The sequence below is a fragment of the Conger conger genome, chromosome 13, assembly GCF_963514075.1.
Source record: "Conger conger chromosome 13, fConCon1.1, whole genome shotgun sequence".
NCBI classification, from domain to species: domain Eukaryota; kingdom Metazoa; phylum Chordata; class Actinopteri; order Anguilliformes; family Congridae; genus Conger; species Conger conger.
Window position 1 is genome coordinate 32994014 of NC_083772.1, and position 18607 is coordinate 33012620.

The 18607-nt window shown below is 40.4% G+C and overlaps 1 protein-coding gene across 2 annotated transcripts; it reads left to right on the top strand.

The window, feature by feature from the left end:
• The first annotated feature begins 8294 nt into the window (after positions 1-8294).
• zgc:113279 (uncharacterized protein LOC553749 homolog) lies at positions 8295-17150 on the top strand. 2 transcript variants are annotated; one of them, XM_061216236.1, is made up of 11 exons: positions 8295-8697; positions 9164-9279; positions 9370-9400; positions 10324-10370; positions 11076-11653; positions 12708-12813; positions 13242-13388; positions 13802-13862; positions 14100-14263; positions 15787-15898; positions 16027-17150. In XM_061216236.1, exons 1-10 carry the CDS (start codon positions 8514-8516, stop codon positions 15880-15882), a joined length of 1530 nt encoding a protein of 509 aa, XP_061072220.1. In that variant the 5' UTR covers positions 8295-8513; the 3' UTR covers positions 15883-15898; positions 16027-17150. The 2 variants fall into 2 exon arrangements, 1 of the variants encoding a protein (XP_061072220.1); XR_009704585.1 differs by having other exon boundaries at positions 14100-15898.
• The last annotated feature ends 1457 nt before the right edge of the window (positions 17151-18607 follow it).

The following is an 18607-nucleotide window of genomic DNA, read 5'->3' on the forward strand; positions in this document are numbered from 1 at the left end:
TTCTGCATCTGGGCACAGTTCTTCCAGAAATATGGTTGCATTCTTCAATGGAACATGCAAAAATGGAAATCCGGAAGTGTTCAGTTGGGTGACCATGTGGGTAGTGTTATTGGAGTCACTGTTAGTGGAGTCACAGACTAGAATACAGAGCAATCAAATGACCTGGTTCACAAATAAACAACCCAAAACCAGCACTCACATTTACATTCCATTAATGGCATCCATTAATTTGAGGCAGACGCTCTTATCCAGCATGACGTACAGTTGATTAGACTAAGCATGGGGACAATCCTCTGGAGCATTGCGGATGTTATTGTGGCTACACCGGGGATGAAACCACCGACCCAGTCATGTGCCTTAAACACTACGCTACAGGCCGCACTCACAAAAATGTTGTTTTAGTCTATTTTATTTGCAACAGAAAAAAACACGCTGGCCAAAAAAATAGAGAAAGAAGTATATTGGAGAGTGCAGGTTTTCTGTCCTGGAGTAACTGGGGCCGTCATTCACTGTTGGGGGATTCCTTTCTCGGCAGAGGGAGATACGGGTCATATCTCAGGAGCCTGAGACAGGTTCAGCTGCTGTATCGGTGCGGTGCTTTCCTGCTTACCGTACCACGTGCACAGAGAGCTACAGGAAGCCGCTGACCTGCAGAGACATGTCTGTCGTGGCCCAGCCCTAATACAATGCAAGGTAATTCCCCACCCAAACACTTCTTTCATTAATCACATATTTCCTCTTTCACTGCTCATGTCCCGCGACCCAGCTCCCAGGATCCACTCCCACCATTTATCCAACTTTATTTTTATAGCCAGGTAATGTCATAAAATGGCTTATTTGCATGACCTGAACTGACCTTTATCGTTTAATTATTCATTAGCTCCAGGTAACAACCTTTCCCTCTTCATCTTTGCCATTGATATGTTACCAGTACCAATTTTCTTCATTTACATTTACATTTTAGTCATTTGGCAGACGCTTTTAATCCAAATTCTTCATAAAAATCCATCCATATTTATGCCATTAGATATTGCAGCATGGTATATGGCATGAATATAATATGAATATATCTCATTTATATTTATATCTTTAAAAAATTAGTAACATCTTTTTCTTTTTTTTCTTTTCTTTTTTAAATTTTTGGTACATCGCCATCGTACATTTTGGTACATGGTGTCGTCGCCAACTTATTTTGTTACAAGGAAAATGGAGGAAACTTCCTCTTTCTGCAGGCGAACAATAACAAGATCTATTATATCTTGCCTGGGGTTTTTTTTCCTTATCTTGGTTAAACAACAGGTTTTCACTGGAAGTCAGTTTCTAAGGAAAACAAGACCCAACTAAATAAGCCTGCTAGTAAATTTGGTAAACTAAATGTGTTTCTTCAGAAAATAACTTTATTTGCTTCTCGTAAAGTGATTCTCTTTGTGCCAACTTGGCAGATGTCAGGGCAGAATATGCAGCCTTGGAGTAACTCTCAGAGTACATCACTGCATATCCAAAATAGTTTTTTCAGACATTACATTAAATGAAATGTTAAACAATGAAGGCCTGTCTGGTCTGATGGATGGATTCATTGTCCATTGTTGACCATTTAATTTCATTTAAACACTTCCCAAAATGTAAATGTTCAAATGTAAAATTTTTAAAGATGGGTTTAATCACTTTAAGTCTGATGTACCTCGTACAGGTCACATTTTGAAGTACATTACTAATGATGTCATGTGTTTGTATAGTTTGCTGATTCGGCAAACACTCAACATTGTAAGCAACATGTCTTTTCCTAGAGACACTGCACTTGACCAAGCAGAGACTTGATTGCAAGAGTCATGAATATTTTATAAGAAAGCTAAATAAAAAATAGTTCAAGTGTTAAACCAAAACAGGTTAAACTGTCATCATTTTCAAAATAGTAGCAACACACATTTACAGTAATATATGAAAATGCACTGAATGGTTAACATGGACTCCTTGTCAAAGAAGTGACCTGTCTTGACACTACCTACTGCAAGTAAAATAATGAGGGATGAATGTCTTTTGAGGTTCTAATGGCTCATATTTTGTGTTTGCTTCATAAAAAATATATATATTCGTCCATGAGTGCACTTACAACAGCATGCTCACATCTCCCTTAACAGACGGATCATATGACCGTTTTTTCAAGACACATGACCATTCCTAGGCCTTTCTATGGGTTGTCTATATGGTGCCTTAGTCCATAATGGGTTAACAGATCTGATCTGACAGCTGGCTTTCAATCAAAACTGAATTATTACATTACATTATTACATTACAAGGCATTTAGCAGAAGCTCTTATCCTGAGCAACGTACAGTGAAGTGCAGATCAAACACAGGAACAAGTGTGAAGAGGACCCAAGAGGACAGTATGGTTCCGAGTCCTAGTGTAACCATACAGACACAATCGGAACCCTTGAAGAATACATCAACTTACAAACTAGCACACCACGGTTGGTAGCTAGAATACCCCAAGTACAACAATACAATAGCTAATAAAAAACACAACAATATCTATATATAACTATATAAGTGCCATTATAGTCTATGGCATATACAAGGCTAATCATGGTGGTGAGGTAGGGAGGGAAAGGTGCAGCCTGAAGAGATGAGTCTTCAATCTGCATTTGAAAGAGGTCAGAGACTCTGCCGTTCTGACATCCACAGGGAGGTCATTCCACCACCGTGGGGCAGTACAGTCAGCAGTCATGAGCGTGAAGTGCAGGTGTGGCGAGGGGGAGGTGCCAGACGGCACGAAGTAGCGGAACGGAGGGGTCTTGCTGGCATATATGTCTTGATAAGTGACTGAATATATACAGGGGCTGATCCCTTAACTGCCAGGTACCCGAGCACCAAAGTTTTAAATTTGATGCAAGCCATAACAGGCAGCCAGTGGAGGTTGCTGAGCAGGGGGGTGACATGTGAATGTCTGGGAACATTGAATACCAGACGGGTAGTTTTAGAGCACTGAATTGCAGTGTTCTATAGTCTTGTATTGGTACATGTACAATGCAATGGAAATTTCAGTTGGAGACAGAATGCAAGAACTTACAATACACATGTGAACATGTATGTTACCTTTATACATATTACTGCACTGTATACTCTAATACTGTAAAAAAGCAGATGGTATTTTTCAAGCTGTTCTTAAGGACCAGAACATGTGTGAGCAAGTCCAAGTCCCTGGGACCAGCCCTTACAGTATATCAGTTTCCTCAAAATCGTTTAAAAAAACTGGACCAAAAACACACCACTGATTATCTGGCTCACATTCCAGCTATCCTCCCTGTATCAGGACAGGGTTTCTCTCTCTCTCTCTCTCTCTCTCTCTCTCACACACACACACACACACACACACACACACACACACACACACACCATCACCACCACCCTCCCCCTCTCTCTCTCCCTCTCTCCCTCAAACTTTGACTTTTGACTTGAGTTGCCCCTCATACTGACCAAACCAGTTCAACTGTCTGAATCCATGTCTTTCTGAATTCTATAGAAACTTGGAACCATCTACAGTAACATTTAATCCAGAAACAAACAGTAAAACCCTATTTGTCAACTTTATTTCATATGATTCAACAAAATGCTCTTTAAACATGCTTTTTCAGCTTGGGGTAACTGTCAGGAAAGTTATAATGATATGTTAAAGCCAGTTTCCTCTTATAAATGTATACATTTAGGAAGTGAAAGAGACATTAGTCTAAAATATATTTGCAAGAATTTGCCCACTATAAATAACATATAATTAACCAATCCACCAATATAATGGTTGCATATATTGATTATATAATGACTTCATTATAAAATAATTTTTTACATTTAGAAATATATAGATATGATATAACCAGTAGCCTATATTAACTCATTAAGTGGAAAATACTGCCACCTTCTGGAATACCCAAACACTCACACTCGTGATAAGGCTGTATCAGCCTCTTGAAAATAAATAAATAAATAAATACATTTGTTGCCAAATTAACAACATTTCTCTCTCATCTCTGAGTCATTGCTGCTCTCACCCAACTGTGCGCGTCAGAGGAAAAATAGTCGAATGTGAAGGTAGAACCAATAGCTACATTGCCCATATGTAAGCCTGCTGCTACTCAACGAACCGCGCATAAACACATCAATTTTAGCTTGCAGTCTGGTGCAATCATGGACTGTAAAAAGGGTGCAACTGACCAATATAAACGCAGTTCGTCAAAGAAAATGAACACCAGTAATAGGCGCAAGGCCTACACAGCAGATAACCCACCTGCTTATCGGCCCAATGAAGTCTGATATGCCAAATAATAATATATATTTTTAAATCGTATGTCGCATTAACATTCCGAGTAGGTCGGGGTTTTAGTGAAACAAGAGTGGGATAGCCGACTCATTTAGAGCCTATCATTTATTGCCTTTTGAGTTGAGAAGTGCGAATTCTTAAATCCAGGGTCTGGAAATCCTTAACACGTTAATTTCTACTCAGTTGCGAGAGAGATTGCTTAGCCTTTCTTGTCCCGAAGTGATGTAATTTTGTTTGTCTTTGACACATTAGAAAATTCACGCTCCGCAGAAGCGTTAGTCATTGACGAAGTTAAATAGATTCTCAATTCAATGTTAGCCATCGGGAAAGCGTGTGTAACGTTATATTTTCTCATGACCTGTAAAAGTTCCCTTCCACTTGCTTGTGGCTTATTTGTAGTTACCAAAGCTGGCTTGTCTTGTTTGTTGCTAGGTCATTATCTACGGTCTGCCCCCCTTTAACGTTAATCTTATCTTGATTTTTGAAGCGTGACCGTAAACGGGATGGCATACCGTAAATCCTCAAATTGTGTCCGGGATTCTATTTGAAGCCGGGCCTCGGATAATAGCCGGGGGCGTGGTCGATTCGGACAAATAAAGGCCGGCCCCCAAATACAATTTGAGTTTCGATTTAACTCAATGAAATAAAAGAGCTCTTCTTAATATTTTATATTGTTGGTTGGTTTAATACTGTTGCCAATGAAAAGTCGTTGTCCTACACCATGGGTCTCCAACACGTTGCTCTCAAGCTACCAGTCGCTTGCCGCCCCTTTCTGAGTAGCTTGCAAAAGGCTGAAGCAGTATACATTTAAACACAATTATTGCCGCGAGGCATTCCAGCCTACGAATTTAATAAATCAGTCGCAACATTTAGCAATAGAATCAAACAGTCCAAAAGTAAATTAAATCCCAAACCAAAACGAAAATCTTTTGAAAGCCTACCGGTATGCTGCTCCAAACGAAACGCATGTCTCACAATAAAACGCAAAAAAAAGATCCATAACTTGCTGTTATCTACGCTAATTTGTTATTGTTCATGAAGGCGTGTCTGGCAAGTTGTTATTTTATGGATTCTGGACTTGCATGCGATTTATTGTGTTTGAGAATATTTGCAATAAACTAAGTCTGTTAAGACTGACACTATGACTTTCCAAACGGTGTTCCTGATTAGCCTACACTAATTGATTTCTGAACGGTTACAGGAAGTGTTGAACAGTGTTGGCCCACTTTAAGTGTAGCCTTTTACTTTATTTCTAAGAATAAAATTCTACAACAGAAGCCTAATAAGAAATAAAGGCCTGCCTCGAATACAAGCCTGCCCCAAATAAAGGCCTGTGCTTTGTGCAGCCTAAGTAAATAAAAGACCCCGGCCACAATTTGAGGATTTACGGTAATTCTGCGGTTATCCTAATGCACTTGGCTTTGTGGATGTGTCAGTGACATAGACTGCAGAAGGGCAGTGACTGCTGTCTGCTGAAGACTTTAACAAAACCACAGAGGCTACACTACAGAGGCTGGCTATATAGCTAACTAAGATATGATAGTCCACCACAAACGATGCAACTGTAATTTACAGTTTGAGACAAATAAAGGTTTAGCTAAACACCAATGATTGAACACATAAAGTGATCAAAGGAACATGTAGCTGCCCAAATTGCACTCCAGATAAGCGAGCACTGAAACTCTATATACTATAGAACTTTTCAAGATCACTGATATTCTTATAACCGCTTATATGCTGCCCTCTACAGTTCAACCCACAGGTTTTCCATGGAATTTAAGTGTGGAGACGGAGATGGCCATTGCAGAACATGGATGTTGTTTTCACTTACCCATTTCTGTGTGGATTTGATGTACGTTTGTCCTGCTGGAAAATCCACCTATAACCCAAGACTCAGCATCCTAGCACAGGCAACCAGATTTTCTGCCAAGATTTCTTGATACTTTGTTGAATTAATTGTGCCATTGATCACTGGACCACTGCCAGCAATCAATGACCCACCACCATATTTGACAGTAGGTGTGAGGTGCTTCTCCTTGTATGCATTCCATTTTGCCACCAAACATGTTGATGGTGTGTATGGCCAAAACTTTACATTTTGGTCTCATCTGACCATGGCACTAGCTTCCAGTCATAAATCCAATGAGGGTTGGCAAGCTCAAGATGCTTGATTATGTTTATTGTGCTCAGTAAGGGTTATCTTTGTGCCACCCTTCCAAAGAGTCTGCTGTTATGGAGGTTTTATGTTTTTTTTTTGTGACCCCAAGACACAACCAACACACCAACACAACAACTCGGCAATTCCTAAACTGCAATCCTTGGGTTACTATGGCCTCTTTCACCATCTTCCTTACTGTCTGTGGGGATAATATGCACTTGCATCCTCTGGCAAGTTTGCAACAAAGTTTCCATATGTTTCATGGCTTTAGCATCGCCCTTCCAGTGCTAAGTGATATGTTTAACTTTTTATGTGTGGTTTTGTACCCATTACCCAACCTGTGATGGTCAATTGCCATCTGCTTCTTCTGAATTGACAATTCTTGAGCTTTTCCCATGCTGATGGTTGACAAAGGGATTTTGCATGCTTGTTACCTCATTTTTATATTCTAGTGAAACAGAAAGTGATGGGATGACACAATGTAGTTGCTTTAGACTGAGATTAATTCAGAAAAAAATTAGATTACTCAATAAAAAACATTGAAATATGAGTAAATATATTTCAATAAAAGTATCTGCTTTTTTTGTATGTTTGAACATAAAATATATCTCATTATCCATGTTGTTTATTATATGCAGCTTTTTTTCTACATTTTTATTAAGGATGCCAATCATTCTGGAGCCCAATGTAGGTGTGGATGCAAAGTGCATTTGTATAAAATTGTGCTAATTGACCACATGGTGGAGCTATAGAGCTACATAAAAATGTCAATTTCATGGATTCGCTGCACAGCCTGGTTTAAAATCCAGACTGTGCAGGGCCTGCATAGTCCTAATTAGGACGACTCTTACTATTCAACAGCTGTGCATAAACTGAACAGGAGCTCTACATAAATGGTTTGTTGGAACAAAAATGTTTAGGTCTTAATCAGATGTATTCAGTGAGAGTTGGCTGTATGTATTACTAACTACTGTACCTTGTTTTGTCAAACAACAAAACTAGTATTATGTATTATTATTTTAAATGTTATGTTTTTGTTAGATTTTCTATCTTCTTTTAAATGGGTAAAAGCCTCCAAGGCACTCCTGAGAGTTTATTATATGCAGGCAAAACTTTTACTTTGTGAAACATGGTTCTGCCATTCTGGAATACAGCTCCCATAAAGTTATTAATTATATTACCTAAATAAATAAAAAAGATAATGTTCAGTCATGTGGACTGGTTTTAAAGTTCTGTAGTGCCATTCCAAGTTCTCCCATTCTAATATCAGGCTTAACATACAGGTGAATGTTCAACCAGCAAGATGTGCAACAACCTAGGAATGCTAAACGTTGTGTAACAACTTGCACGATGTACCCATATGCATAATACGTACGAAATTATATTATTGAATTGTTTATAGGATTTTTTACACAAATAGGGCCATCTAGGTATATAATGAGTAGTTTATCGAATATGAAAATATACAGTATGTAAACTACATGAAACAAAAGTATCGCAGCAAATTAGATCGTTCCATACTATTTTTCATAATAATAGTTTTATTTTTAAGTTAGAAACTATTGCGCAAATCGACCACGTTTCACGGAATACATTTGTTGTGTATTTGTAATAAACATGGAGGGGGGGGGGGGGGGGGGGGGGGGGGACGCCGGAGTCAAGTAGGTTAGAGCAAAACAGGATAGGACTACTTTTTCTTTTTTTCACCACTTAGCCTTCCATCCACGCCCACGGACGACGGGCTACATAAATGCACATCTGCCAGCAAATGCTAACAGATGCACTTCCCGTGCTTAAGGTTAACTTATGATTTAGTCCACACAATATGCTGCTAGCATGGTGTTTACCAACTCATTTTAGTTCACACTCGTATTTCTTTGTATACAGTTGTGCTTTCTCAGGTGCATGCAGTTCGTCAGCACACGTAAAAGGATTTGACTGCACCTGGCTCTGAAGACGTCTCGGGGTGGGGGGGGGGTCACTAAGTGAAGTGGCTCGTCATTGTTGCTCGTTCTTCGTCTGGAATTTAAAAAATAATAAAAATGTTCCGGAGCAGAAACTGTAGCGAAGATGGATCTAACTTTAGTAGTGGATCGCCGTTGCCTGGAGAACTGGCCAGCCCCCAAAATAAACCAAATTCGCCTGTTTCGGGGTTCACACAGGCGAAGATTTTAGAAGGCAGTGACATCTCGAGCAACAAGAACGTGCAGCTAAAGGCTTCCACTGGTAGGTCCAGCAATGTTTAATAACCTTTGCTCACAGCCCTCGTCATTTCTGTAGTCCAAATCATTTTAATTATGAAAGCATGTATTTGTAATTATGAATTGCATAAAAAATTGAACATGACTAATTGAGGCCTGCTTTATTTTATTTTTTATTTAATTGATGTTAGATGTTTTGTTAGATTCTTGTTATTGCTAGTTTTTTAACGAGTTATTTTAAAGAGATAATTATATGCCTATTTTTATGAATTAACTGGAAGAACATTTGCACTTTAATGTGCTTTAGATATAAACTTTTGCCCTAAACGGTACTGCTTGTGTGATTAAATAAGCTGTCATCAAGAGGTGGCGTGGATTGCGTACATCATAGTATAGCACCCATTTACTAGTATTTCAAACGTTCACTTGTGAATATCACACTGTTGTGGAAACATAGTCTAAGTAATTTATTTATTGGCCCTTTTCTAAAGGTTCTAAACTCTCACAATCTGAAAAACGGTACCTGGGAGTGCGCGTGAGAATGCCAGTCAGAGATATGCTCAGAAAAATACGAATAGCCAAGGGTCTGGATCCCAATACAATACAGGTATATCTTTAATTGATTCTTAAAGCTTAGACTTGACCACATAATATGGAGTGCTCTTACTGATTTTGTAATGTATTTTGTTTCCACAAGGGAAGCCAGGGAAAATCATCAAGGGCTACAGGTAAATATGATCACTGCAGTCACAAAATATATTACCATGTACTGAGAAATACACTCAGTGAACACTGCATTAGGTATTCATTAGACTTTTTTTTAGACGTAATTGGTCTTCCGGTGCTGCAGCACTTAAGAGGTTTGACACATTGTGTGTTCAGATGCTCTTCTGAACTATTGTAATATGTTACTGTCACCTTCCTGTCAGCTTTGACCAGTCTGGCCCTTCTCCTCTGACCTCTCTCATTAACAAGGCATTTTGGCCACATAACTGCTGTTTTTTTTTTTGGTTTTTGCACAATTCTCTGCAAACTCTAGAGACTGTGTAAAAATCCCAGGAGATCAGCAGTTTCTGAGATATTCAAACCACCCTGTCTGGCACCAAAAATCATTCCACAATCAAAGTCACTTAGATCACATTTCTTCCCATTCTGAAAAAGAGCTGAACCTCTTGACCATGTCTGCATGCTTTTATGCCTTTAGTTGCTGTCACATGATTGGCTGATTAAATATTTGCATTAACAAGCTGGTGTACAGGTCAACCTAAAAGTGCTCAGGGAGTGTATATTGTAACACATTTGAATAATGTATGTTAATATATGGAGGAATTTCAAATGTATTTTCCAGTACGTGCCAATGATTTTGATTAATGTACATCATAAGTTTATTCAGATGGGTCTGCCAGAAAAATGAAGCAGAAAACAAGACTGTTCTTCTATTGTAAGATTGCAATTTCACAAGTGGTATATGTATTGTCACCAAGGTGACAATACATATACCACTTGTGAAATTGCAATCTTACAATAGAAGAACAGTCCACCATGGTCACAAAAAAAGACTTGTGTGATATTAATCAATATGTATGGAGCGATCTTTCCATATGGGAAATATATTTTTGCATGAGTGAATTAAAATTTACATTTGTTCCAGGAGAGAAAAAACGAGTAACATCAAGTGGAGATCGCAGAAAGAAGCTGGTGAGTTTTAAAAGAACAAAATGCTTTTTTCTTGCATTTATTGTTTAGTATACTCATTTATCCTGGACAAAATCATTTATATTATTTAAAACATTTTATTTTATTAAGTATTGCAACTAAATCTCAGTTGGACATTGGAGACTCTGATGGGGATCAAAAGATTTAAAAAAAAATATTTGTCTCCAAACATCAAATTACTTGGTGTATATCTGGGGGTGACCTTTTGATTCTACTGGAATGATCTCAACTCTGAACTTTGATATCTTGGCCAAAGGGCCTGGGGCCTGTTCCACAAAGCAGGATCATAAAATTAGCTGGATTACTGCTGGGTTTTTATGAGTAAAGCCCAGAGCCCTCCCAAATCAGGACATAGACTGAAGTAAAAGTAGTGTGCTGGGTTTTACCTTGTGCAGTTATCTGGCTAGCTCAGTAATCCTGCTTTGTGGAACAAGCCCCTGGTCTGCTGTTACAGGGAAAGACTGAGCCAAGCATGAGCCCCTAGTTCACTACACTAAACTATTCAATTGAGAATACGAATCTCAGTTCCCCAATTTCATTGTTGATTTCAATGTCAGGAAATAACAGCAGGATCTCTGGATTAGTTTAAAGCAAGCTTTTAAGAAATAAACATCTGCAGTCCATCTTTAAACAGATTCAGACCCTGAAAAATGATAAAATAACAAAAGCAAATGTAATTTCTTCCAGAATAAACGGCAAACAAGTCTGGAGGACCTGGCGATCATCGTGGAGGTTCTTGAGGAAGACCTCAAAGCCAGCGAGGTCCACAAACAGCCCCAGAACGAGGACAGCGTTTCCCCGCAGTACTGCCCCGACTGGCAGGGAAGCCCCTGGCCGTTTGACCTGCCCTGCTCCAGCCAGGAACAGCCTCAGGAGTACGGCTACCCCTCTGAGACGTCTCCCAGCAGCTCCCCGGAGAGCTGTGCCTTCTCCCCCCCCCCCCTGCCCTGCAGCCTCCACTCCATCCCCCCTGACAGCCACGGGGGCCACCGCACCAATGAGGGAGAGGAGAGGTCCGACGGCCGCTCCCCCCGGGCCCCCTGCTCCCCGGGCAGCCCGGAGTACCGGGCCCCGTCCCCATCCGAGCTCCGCTTCCACAGCCCCCAGCCCCTGTCGGAGAAGGAGGGCCCCGCCCGGGGTCTGGGGGGTCTGGGCCAGTACTGGAGCTGCATGTCCTTCTTCTGGTGTCAGCTGCAGAGGGAGGAGAGTCTTCTGAGAGGCGTCTCAGACGAAGAGCTCCTCGCCCCAGATGGCAGTGGGAGGATGTGAGTAACCCTGTTAGACCTAAAGCACCTGTTCTGTGGAATCCGTTATTTTAATATTCATGAAAGAGTGCGTCATAGTCACAGCGCATTGCAGCGTGACACGTCACAAAAAGCCACAGTCCTTCCACTGCCATTGATACAGCATGCATAGACTCAAATCTGAAGCAGACTTTTCCATGTCCTGAAACTTAGTAAAGCAGTCAGTTATGCGCAACTATGGGGAGATTTCAAGATTTGTAATAGTCAGTCAGGGATGTCAGCAAGAGTTGAGAATTCAATTCCAGCCATGAGTTGTCACTGACTTGGATGACAGTAAGGGCTATTACTGTGTGATTTCATAATAGAGATGTTCCAACTAAGTTTGAAAGAGATAGATTTCCCAGCAAAGCCAGAATGTTTATATTCTAAGGAAACATTACATATAGGTGATTCCCATCCACTCTCACTTTGTTGACTGATTGAGTCACGGATATAGCGCACATGTGCAAAGACACGCATGTGCAAACACGCCAAACTTCACTCACAAATGAGGAAAACAGAACTCTACTATAACTTTTACAGTCAAGATCTTTAGTGATAAAATGTTATAGCTGAATGTTTTCAGAGAAAGCTATTGACATCAATTCCAAAACAGGGCAGTAATCCATTAAGATCTAGTTCCTGAGTATTGAGGTGAAAAATCTTGTTTTTACCATAATGGTGAATAGAGGACCATAGAGGATTGCAGCTTTTCAGTTATGTCCATCAGAAGAAGCCTCTGATTGAACCTCTCTTTCTGCGGCCTTCTCTCTCAGTTCATCTGCATCTTTTTGAGCCTATGTATCGACCGCGACCCACCCCTTATTAAACCGTATGCTCACATATATTCAACCACCAATTGTTCTTAGCATCTGACAAAACAACTGTAACAACCGGCACCAGGTGTAATATGACTGGTGTGAATATTTATTGAGAGCATATTGAATGTGTAGTATTTATTTTCCACAGTTTTTCAGTTCTGTGAAATGCTGTGACAGTGGAGGAGGAGGCACTCACCTGTACCATCTCTCTACAGCCTGCTGCACAGAGTGGTGAGCCAGGGCAAGAGGGCCACTGTCTACAGCATTGCCAAACGGTTGGCTTCCATGGGCCAGCTTGACATCAGAGACGCTGAAGGCAAGGTACTGTCCTGCTGAACCAACGCTAAACAGCAATTGCAGACCACCATGCTTCCAGTTTGTTTAGATCATGCCTACATAAAGTGTATAGATATGCTGCCAAAATTATGATATCAAAGTCAGGTTGTTGTAGTTATGCTTTGATAGAGAGTCTCCTCTTTGTTGATATTTGGTTGGTTGGCATTTATATAGTGCCTTTATTGAAAGCGCTGTTCAATTGATGCTTCTCATTCACCCATTCACACACACACACACACACCCATGCAAGGCACCAACCAGCTTGTCAGGAGCAATTTGCGGTTAGGCGTCTTGCTCAAGGTCACTTCGACACACCCATGGCGGGATCAAACTGGCAACCCTCCGACTGCCAGACGACTGCTCTTACCTCCTGAGCCAATGTGATATGGTGTCCCTCCCCTCCTTTCCCCCAGACCGCCCTCCATCTCGCGGCTCAGAGGAACCAACACTTGATGGTGGCAGACCTGCTCCTGCTCGGGGCCAGGGTGACTGAGAGGGACAGGTTTGGCAAGACGTGCCTTCACCTCTGCGCAGAGAATGGATATGTGAGAGTCGTGGAGGTAAACACTCGGACAAACTGTAGAAAATCACCCGTAATCTGAGCTCCTTTACCTTTTCCTGCCGGGTGAAACCTTTTTCTGTGTGTTCGCTGATAGATGGTGTTTACTTTGTACATAAACACTATGGCAGTAATATTACTGTGTGACTTTGTCCATTGGCTACTCCTTGTATACGTTTGCATAGTTGAATGCATCTAACAGTATTGTGTCAACCTAGATATATCCCAGCATACATAATCATAGCTGATCAAATACAGAACTACTTCCTGCTGCTTGCAAATTTTACATAAATAGACTGCTATGTTCGGGAGTTTTTGTTCGAAAATTCTGTCATAATTAGAATAAGAGATTTTTATGACAGTGTGTGAGTTATCTTTGCAGGTTTTATTCAGGTTTTACCTTCTGTGTCACAGGTGCTGAACAACTTCATGAACAACGGGATGTACGTTGACGTGGAGGCAAGAGACATAAATGGTGTGCTTGATTTTCATTTTCATGACATCTTTGCCAATGTTAATAGGACCTGACTAAATACCTTTACTTTTTAAGTGAAGAAATCACTCTGGTTGTTCATACATGCACAAGGTAGTTAGTGTGATTTATGGACATGGCATAAATCAGCTGACATGCATGCTTCATGAAACATACGATGGTACAAAGTGCCTCACGGTCCTCTTGTGATGCCTGGGCCCCTGGTGGTGTTGGGAACAGGCCTCAGTGCTCTGCAGTGCGCCACGCTGGCCCTGAACGTGGCGGTGCAGGAGCTGGAGATGAGCAGCGGTCCGAGTGAGCAGCGCTTCTACACCCTGAGGAAAGAGCAGCTCCTGGACACGCTGGACTGCCTGCTGCTGATCGGACAGTCGTCACACGCTCAGGTGAAGGGCGTGCCCTCGCACTGCCAGCTCAGAAACGCCGCAGGGAGGAGCCCAGCGGAGCAGGCTACTACGTTACGGAAGATAAAAGTCATATGCACTGTGTCGGGTCTGTTTTATCTTTTGCAATGAAAAAAGGCAAAAAAAAAGAGGCTAAATAACAAAGCAAAACATGCATGCAACATGTCGTTGGCGATGCTGCATCTTTGAAGGATTAGCTCATGGAATTTGGAAAGGGTCTAGGTACAATGTGTTTCAGGGCAATATCAAATTTAGCTTTCAGGACTAGGTGTGGGTAACTGGAGGCGCAATTCCAGAGCCCTCCTGTACACGCACGCATGGATTGAGGATTAAAGAATGATAAACTCAGAGAGCTGGAGAACAGCACCTGAAGCTAAAGCATTTAGAGGAGAATGCATCTTCAGTCAGTTTCAGGATTACTGCCTTTAAGACAGCGCTGACATTTTAACTGCCATGGAAAATGTGTAGCTCTGATTCATCAGAGGAGGCCTGTACAAGCACAGAAATGACATGGTAGATGTTCAGCAGGAGGAACCTGGAACTAGACTTAGTGTGACTCACTTTACATTTGAGAAACACATGTGCAGCTTCACAAGTTGAAAACAATCACAAGTGCTCTTAGAGGAATGGTAGTGTAAAAAAAAAATTGTCCATCCCCCCCCCCCCACACACAAATATCATTTGCAGTTAAATTGGTTTGGGGAACATCATTTGCAGTTAAACTGGTGTGGGGAACATCATTTGCTGTTAAGTTGGTGTGGGGAATATCATTTGCAGTTAAGTTGGTGTGGGGAACATCATTTGCAGTTAAGCTGGTGTGGGGAACATAATTTGCAGTTAAATTGGTGTGGGTAACATTCACATTCAGACTCTTCCATGTGTCAAAAAAACCCAGCACATCAGAAACTCAGACAAGCACACCGGCATAACTGACTCACTTTGAAAATGCAAATTTTCTTCATTAAAATGAAATTAGGTCATTCATGTCTTACAGAATTAAACCCAGGTTTCAGTGCTGATCTGAGCTCCATTGCCTGTACTTTACCCTCCATTTAGTGCCTTGAAACATATTTTTAAGATTTGTGTGTGTGTGTGTGTGTACCGTGTATCATAAAAGAAACAAAAGCAAGGTGAGGCAAGCGTCTACAGTCCATATTATGGGGAATCATGTGGACTAAGAAGCTGTCAGCTTTCTGTAGTCTCCTCAATCTCCTCAAAACTTCAACACCCATAAAACGAGGCTATTAAGATTACGCCACTTACTAGCCAAGTGGATAAAGTGTATCCTTGCTTTGTTATTGTAAACACCTGTAAGCCGTGTTTCAAAATCATGTTAGCCTGCAAACTAAAAGCTCACTCCTTCCATGAACACTTATAATAGTTCCCAACTCCTCCTGGGTATGCCTCTAATCTGTAATTAAAGATGGAGGGCGCCTGTACGTTGTACCGTATGTGCATACATGACAATCCTTGTGAACAAATATGTGCTCTTTCCTTCCTGACAGAGCTACGAGTCTCAGATGATGTGGGACGTATTCCGCCACGGGTGCAGCTCTTATGTGGACAAAGTGGCCAGCGCTCCACAGAGAAAAGCCTTCTGAGCGAGGCAGCGGGGAGGTGAGGCACTCTGTCCAATCCATCTCCTCACTTTCCCAGCAGGCATCTGCACAGCCTTGTTCAGTATGGCTGTATTGATTTATCTGAAGATTTGTGTAGTGATGAACTAAACACCATCTCTTGTCCAGGTGACCTGCATGGTCTGAGTGGTTGGCCCCCAAGAGGCTGGTCTACCAAGCGGTTCACCGTCTCCCGTCTCCGTGTCTCACGATGCCACAAGTGTGACTGCCGGAAAAGGCAGTCCCGTGAACCGACAGTAAACGTTATGAAATCGTGTCCCTTCCTGGACCTTAAAATGTATATCCAGGGACAGAGGGCCTTTATTTTGCGAGTTAAAGCTTACTCAATCAGCAGCTACTAAAAGAGATACACCAATTCACAAACAATATGTTCAAATTCAAAGCAAGAAATCTTTTAGAGAGCTGGTTGAGACTGTGTGAAGCAACCAGAGTTCTATGTTGGGTCAAAGGCAGAGGAACGTCCTCTGTGTTTATCAGACCTGCTTACAGACCGTGGTTCAGAATGAGCTGGTTTCTGTGAAACTTCCAAAGTTTGCTACAATAATGTAGTATATTGTTATGTAAATATGAGTGTTGAGGAAAGTTAATGGTCGATGTGTTTCAGTGCTGGTAAAAGTATTGAATTCACACTATAGGTATGTGCCATTGTGTGATTGCAATATTTTAATAGGAGTGCAATGAATGATATAAATAGTTGGCTGATATTTTCATATACAGTGCATTATATCCTTTTTGGTGTAGGTGTTTGTATGTATACATCCATAGATGGTAGAGTTATATGTCAGTGGAATTGAGTTCTCAGGACATGAGAAATGTAAAATATTTGAATACTGTGTTATTATTAAAAATGCTTGATAATATAATGCCCTTACATTTTGCATTTCAGCCAATTGTATTTTGTTTATATTTACTAAATAAGAAATGTTTATATTTAGTTTATATTTAGTTTATATTCATCAATTAACTTCTTAAAAAAGTACTAAAAACATAACAGGTGATAAACATAACAGATAGATGTTAGAAGACAACATATGCATTTCTTTGTTAAATACAATATAAAAGGCTTATATTTGTTGTCTGCACTAAGAGGTACATATTTTACCACATTAATACTTTGTTTGATGTTCTCCTACAAAGCAGAATTAATTATCTATGAATATGTTTAACATTAAATGTACGTATTTTGGTGACTTCATGTTTCTTTATTACTCAACATTAAAATGTAAATCTAATAAAGGGAAAATTTGGAAAGCAATTGTTGCATATTATGTTTGATCTGTTCAAACTCATGTTTGTGAAAACCGCGGAGCCCATCTTCCAGAAAGTAACATTGCATTTTAGTCATTTGAGATTTCTTATTCGGTTGACACACATGCATTTTAAAACATTGACATCAACAAAGATTGAATAGAAAATAGTTTCACCAGAAATATCACGTACTATACAGATTTCAGCTCATACATGTGCTATAAAAGGCCCCTCCAGCCCAGAAGACTTGAAATACAAGCTGTCATCTGTGACTGGCAGACCACTTCTCCATTCTGGCCAAGCTCTGCTGTACAGTGTCTCCTGTGAGGCTTTTAATATGGAGATTTACACAGGTTCTGCAACGTGGAGGGAATGCTAAACAGCATTTTCTTTTGTGAGTATGGCTTGCAAGCAATAGTGCCAATGACGGTACGTTATTTATTTATATTTATTTTATTGTGGTATTAAAGTGGCAGTACACCCAAAGAAGAAATTAAAGTATGTTTCCACTTAGCAATAGTACTATCCATTCATCCAAATTGTTTTGCTGAGATGTGATGAATTCTCTAGATTTGTTAGCTTTTTTAGATGCAGTTCATTGTGGTATAATGGACCACTATGGACTGCTCATTTTCTGAATAATTAATGTTGGGAAAATTTACAATAAAATACTGAACGGCAACATCTTGTTCCAAATAATGCCACAATTACTTGCGGCCCGTTTTTAGCTCAGGAAACAATATCTGTTTGATAAATGCATCAAACTGGGCATTCAGGCTGTGTGGCTGCCTCAGCAAGTAAGCTTACAAGCTAAGTAATACAAAGGTGAGAAGGTAAATATTTATCTTTAAAAGCAGAATTTATGATTTCACAGGAGGCTCTGGTGGAACCTGTTAAGACGGCAGAGAGCTATTTGTCTGTTGTGTTGCCGGCTCAGAAGGTCTCTTTTGAGTAACTCATTTCCAAATTCTATTGCTTTGCTTTGCTTTGCCTGCACCTGGGCTACATTTAGTCATTTTACAGTGACCATACTCATCCATAAGTGAAGTTGGTTTAAGTTATTACGATTTAAGTAAAATACAAGTTGAAGTATACAAATAATATGAATAGTTGACAAGGAATTATATCTTAATATGAACAAAGATTGTGTAAGAATTTGTGTGTGTTTGTGTCTGTTTGTCTGTGCCTGTGTCTGTGTGTTTGTGCAAGGGGGGCTAGGGAAATTGGGGTGTGGGTTGGAGGTTGGTTGAATATTTCTTATCAACAATTCAAAGCTAAATGTGTCCATTGTGAACAATAAGAATACAGTAGAAAGTTAGAGACATAGGAACATAACATTTAGAACATAAATGTTTTCCACCCTGAAGGTGATCACATGATCACATGAAAATAACAACACAAGAATGTTTGATGTCAAGAACTGGCAATTCAGCTTGCCTAG

What these genes read in the sequence shown, in the direction of transcription:
- zgc:113279 (XM_061216236.1), top strand. Translation starts at nt 8,514, where the DNA reads ATGTTCCGGAGCAGAAACTGTAGCGAAGATGGATCTAACTTTAGTAGT. An exon ending in TGGATCCCAATACAATACAG is followed by an intron (nt 9,280 to 9,369) that starts GTATATCTTTAA and finishes TGTTTCCACAAG; the next exon opens with GGAAGCCAGGGAAAATCATC. An exon ending in GGAGGCAAGAGACATAAATG is followed by an intron (nt 13,863 to 14,099) that starts GTGTGCTTGATT and finishes TGTTGGGAACAG; the next exon opens with GCCTCAGTGCTCTGCAGTGC.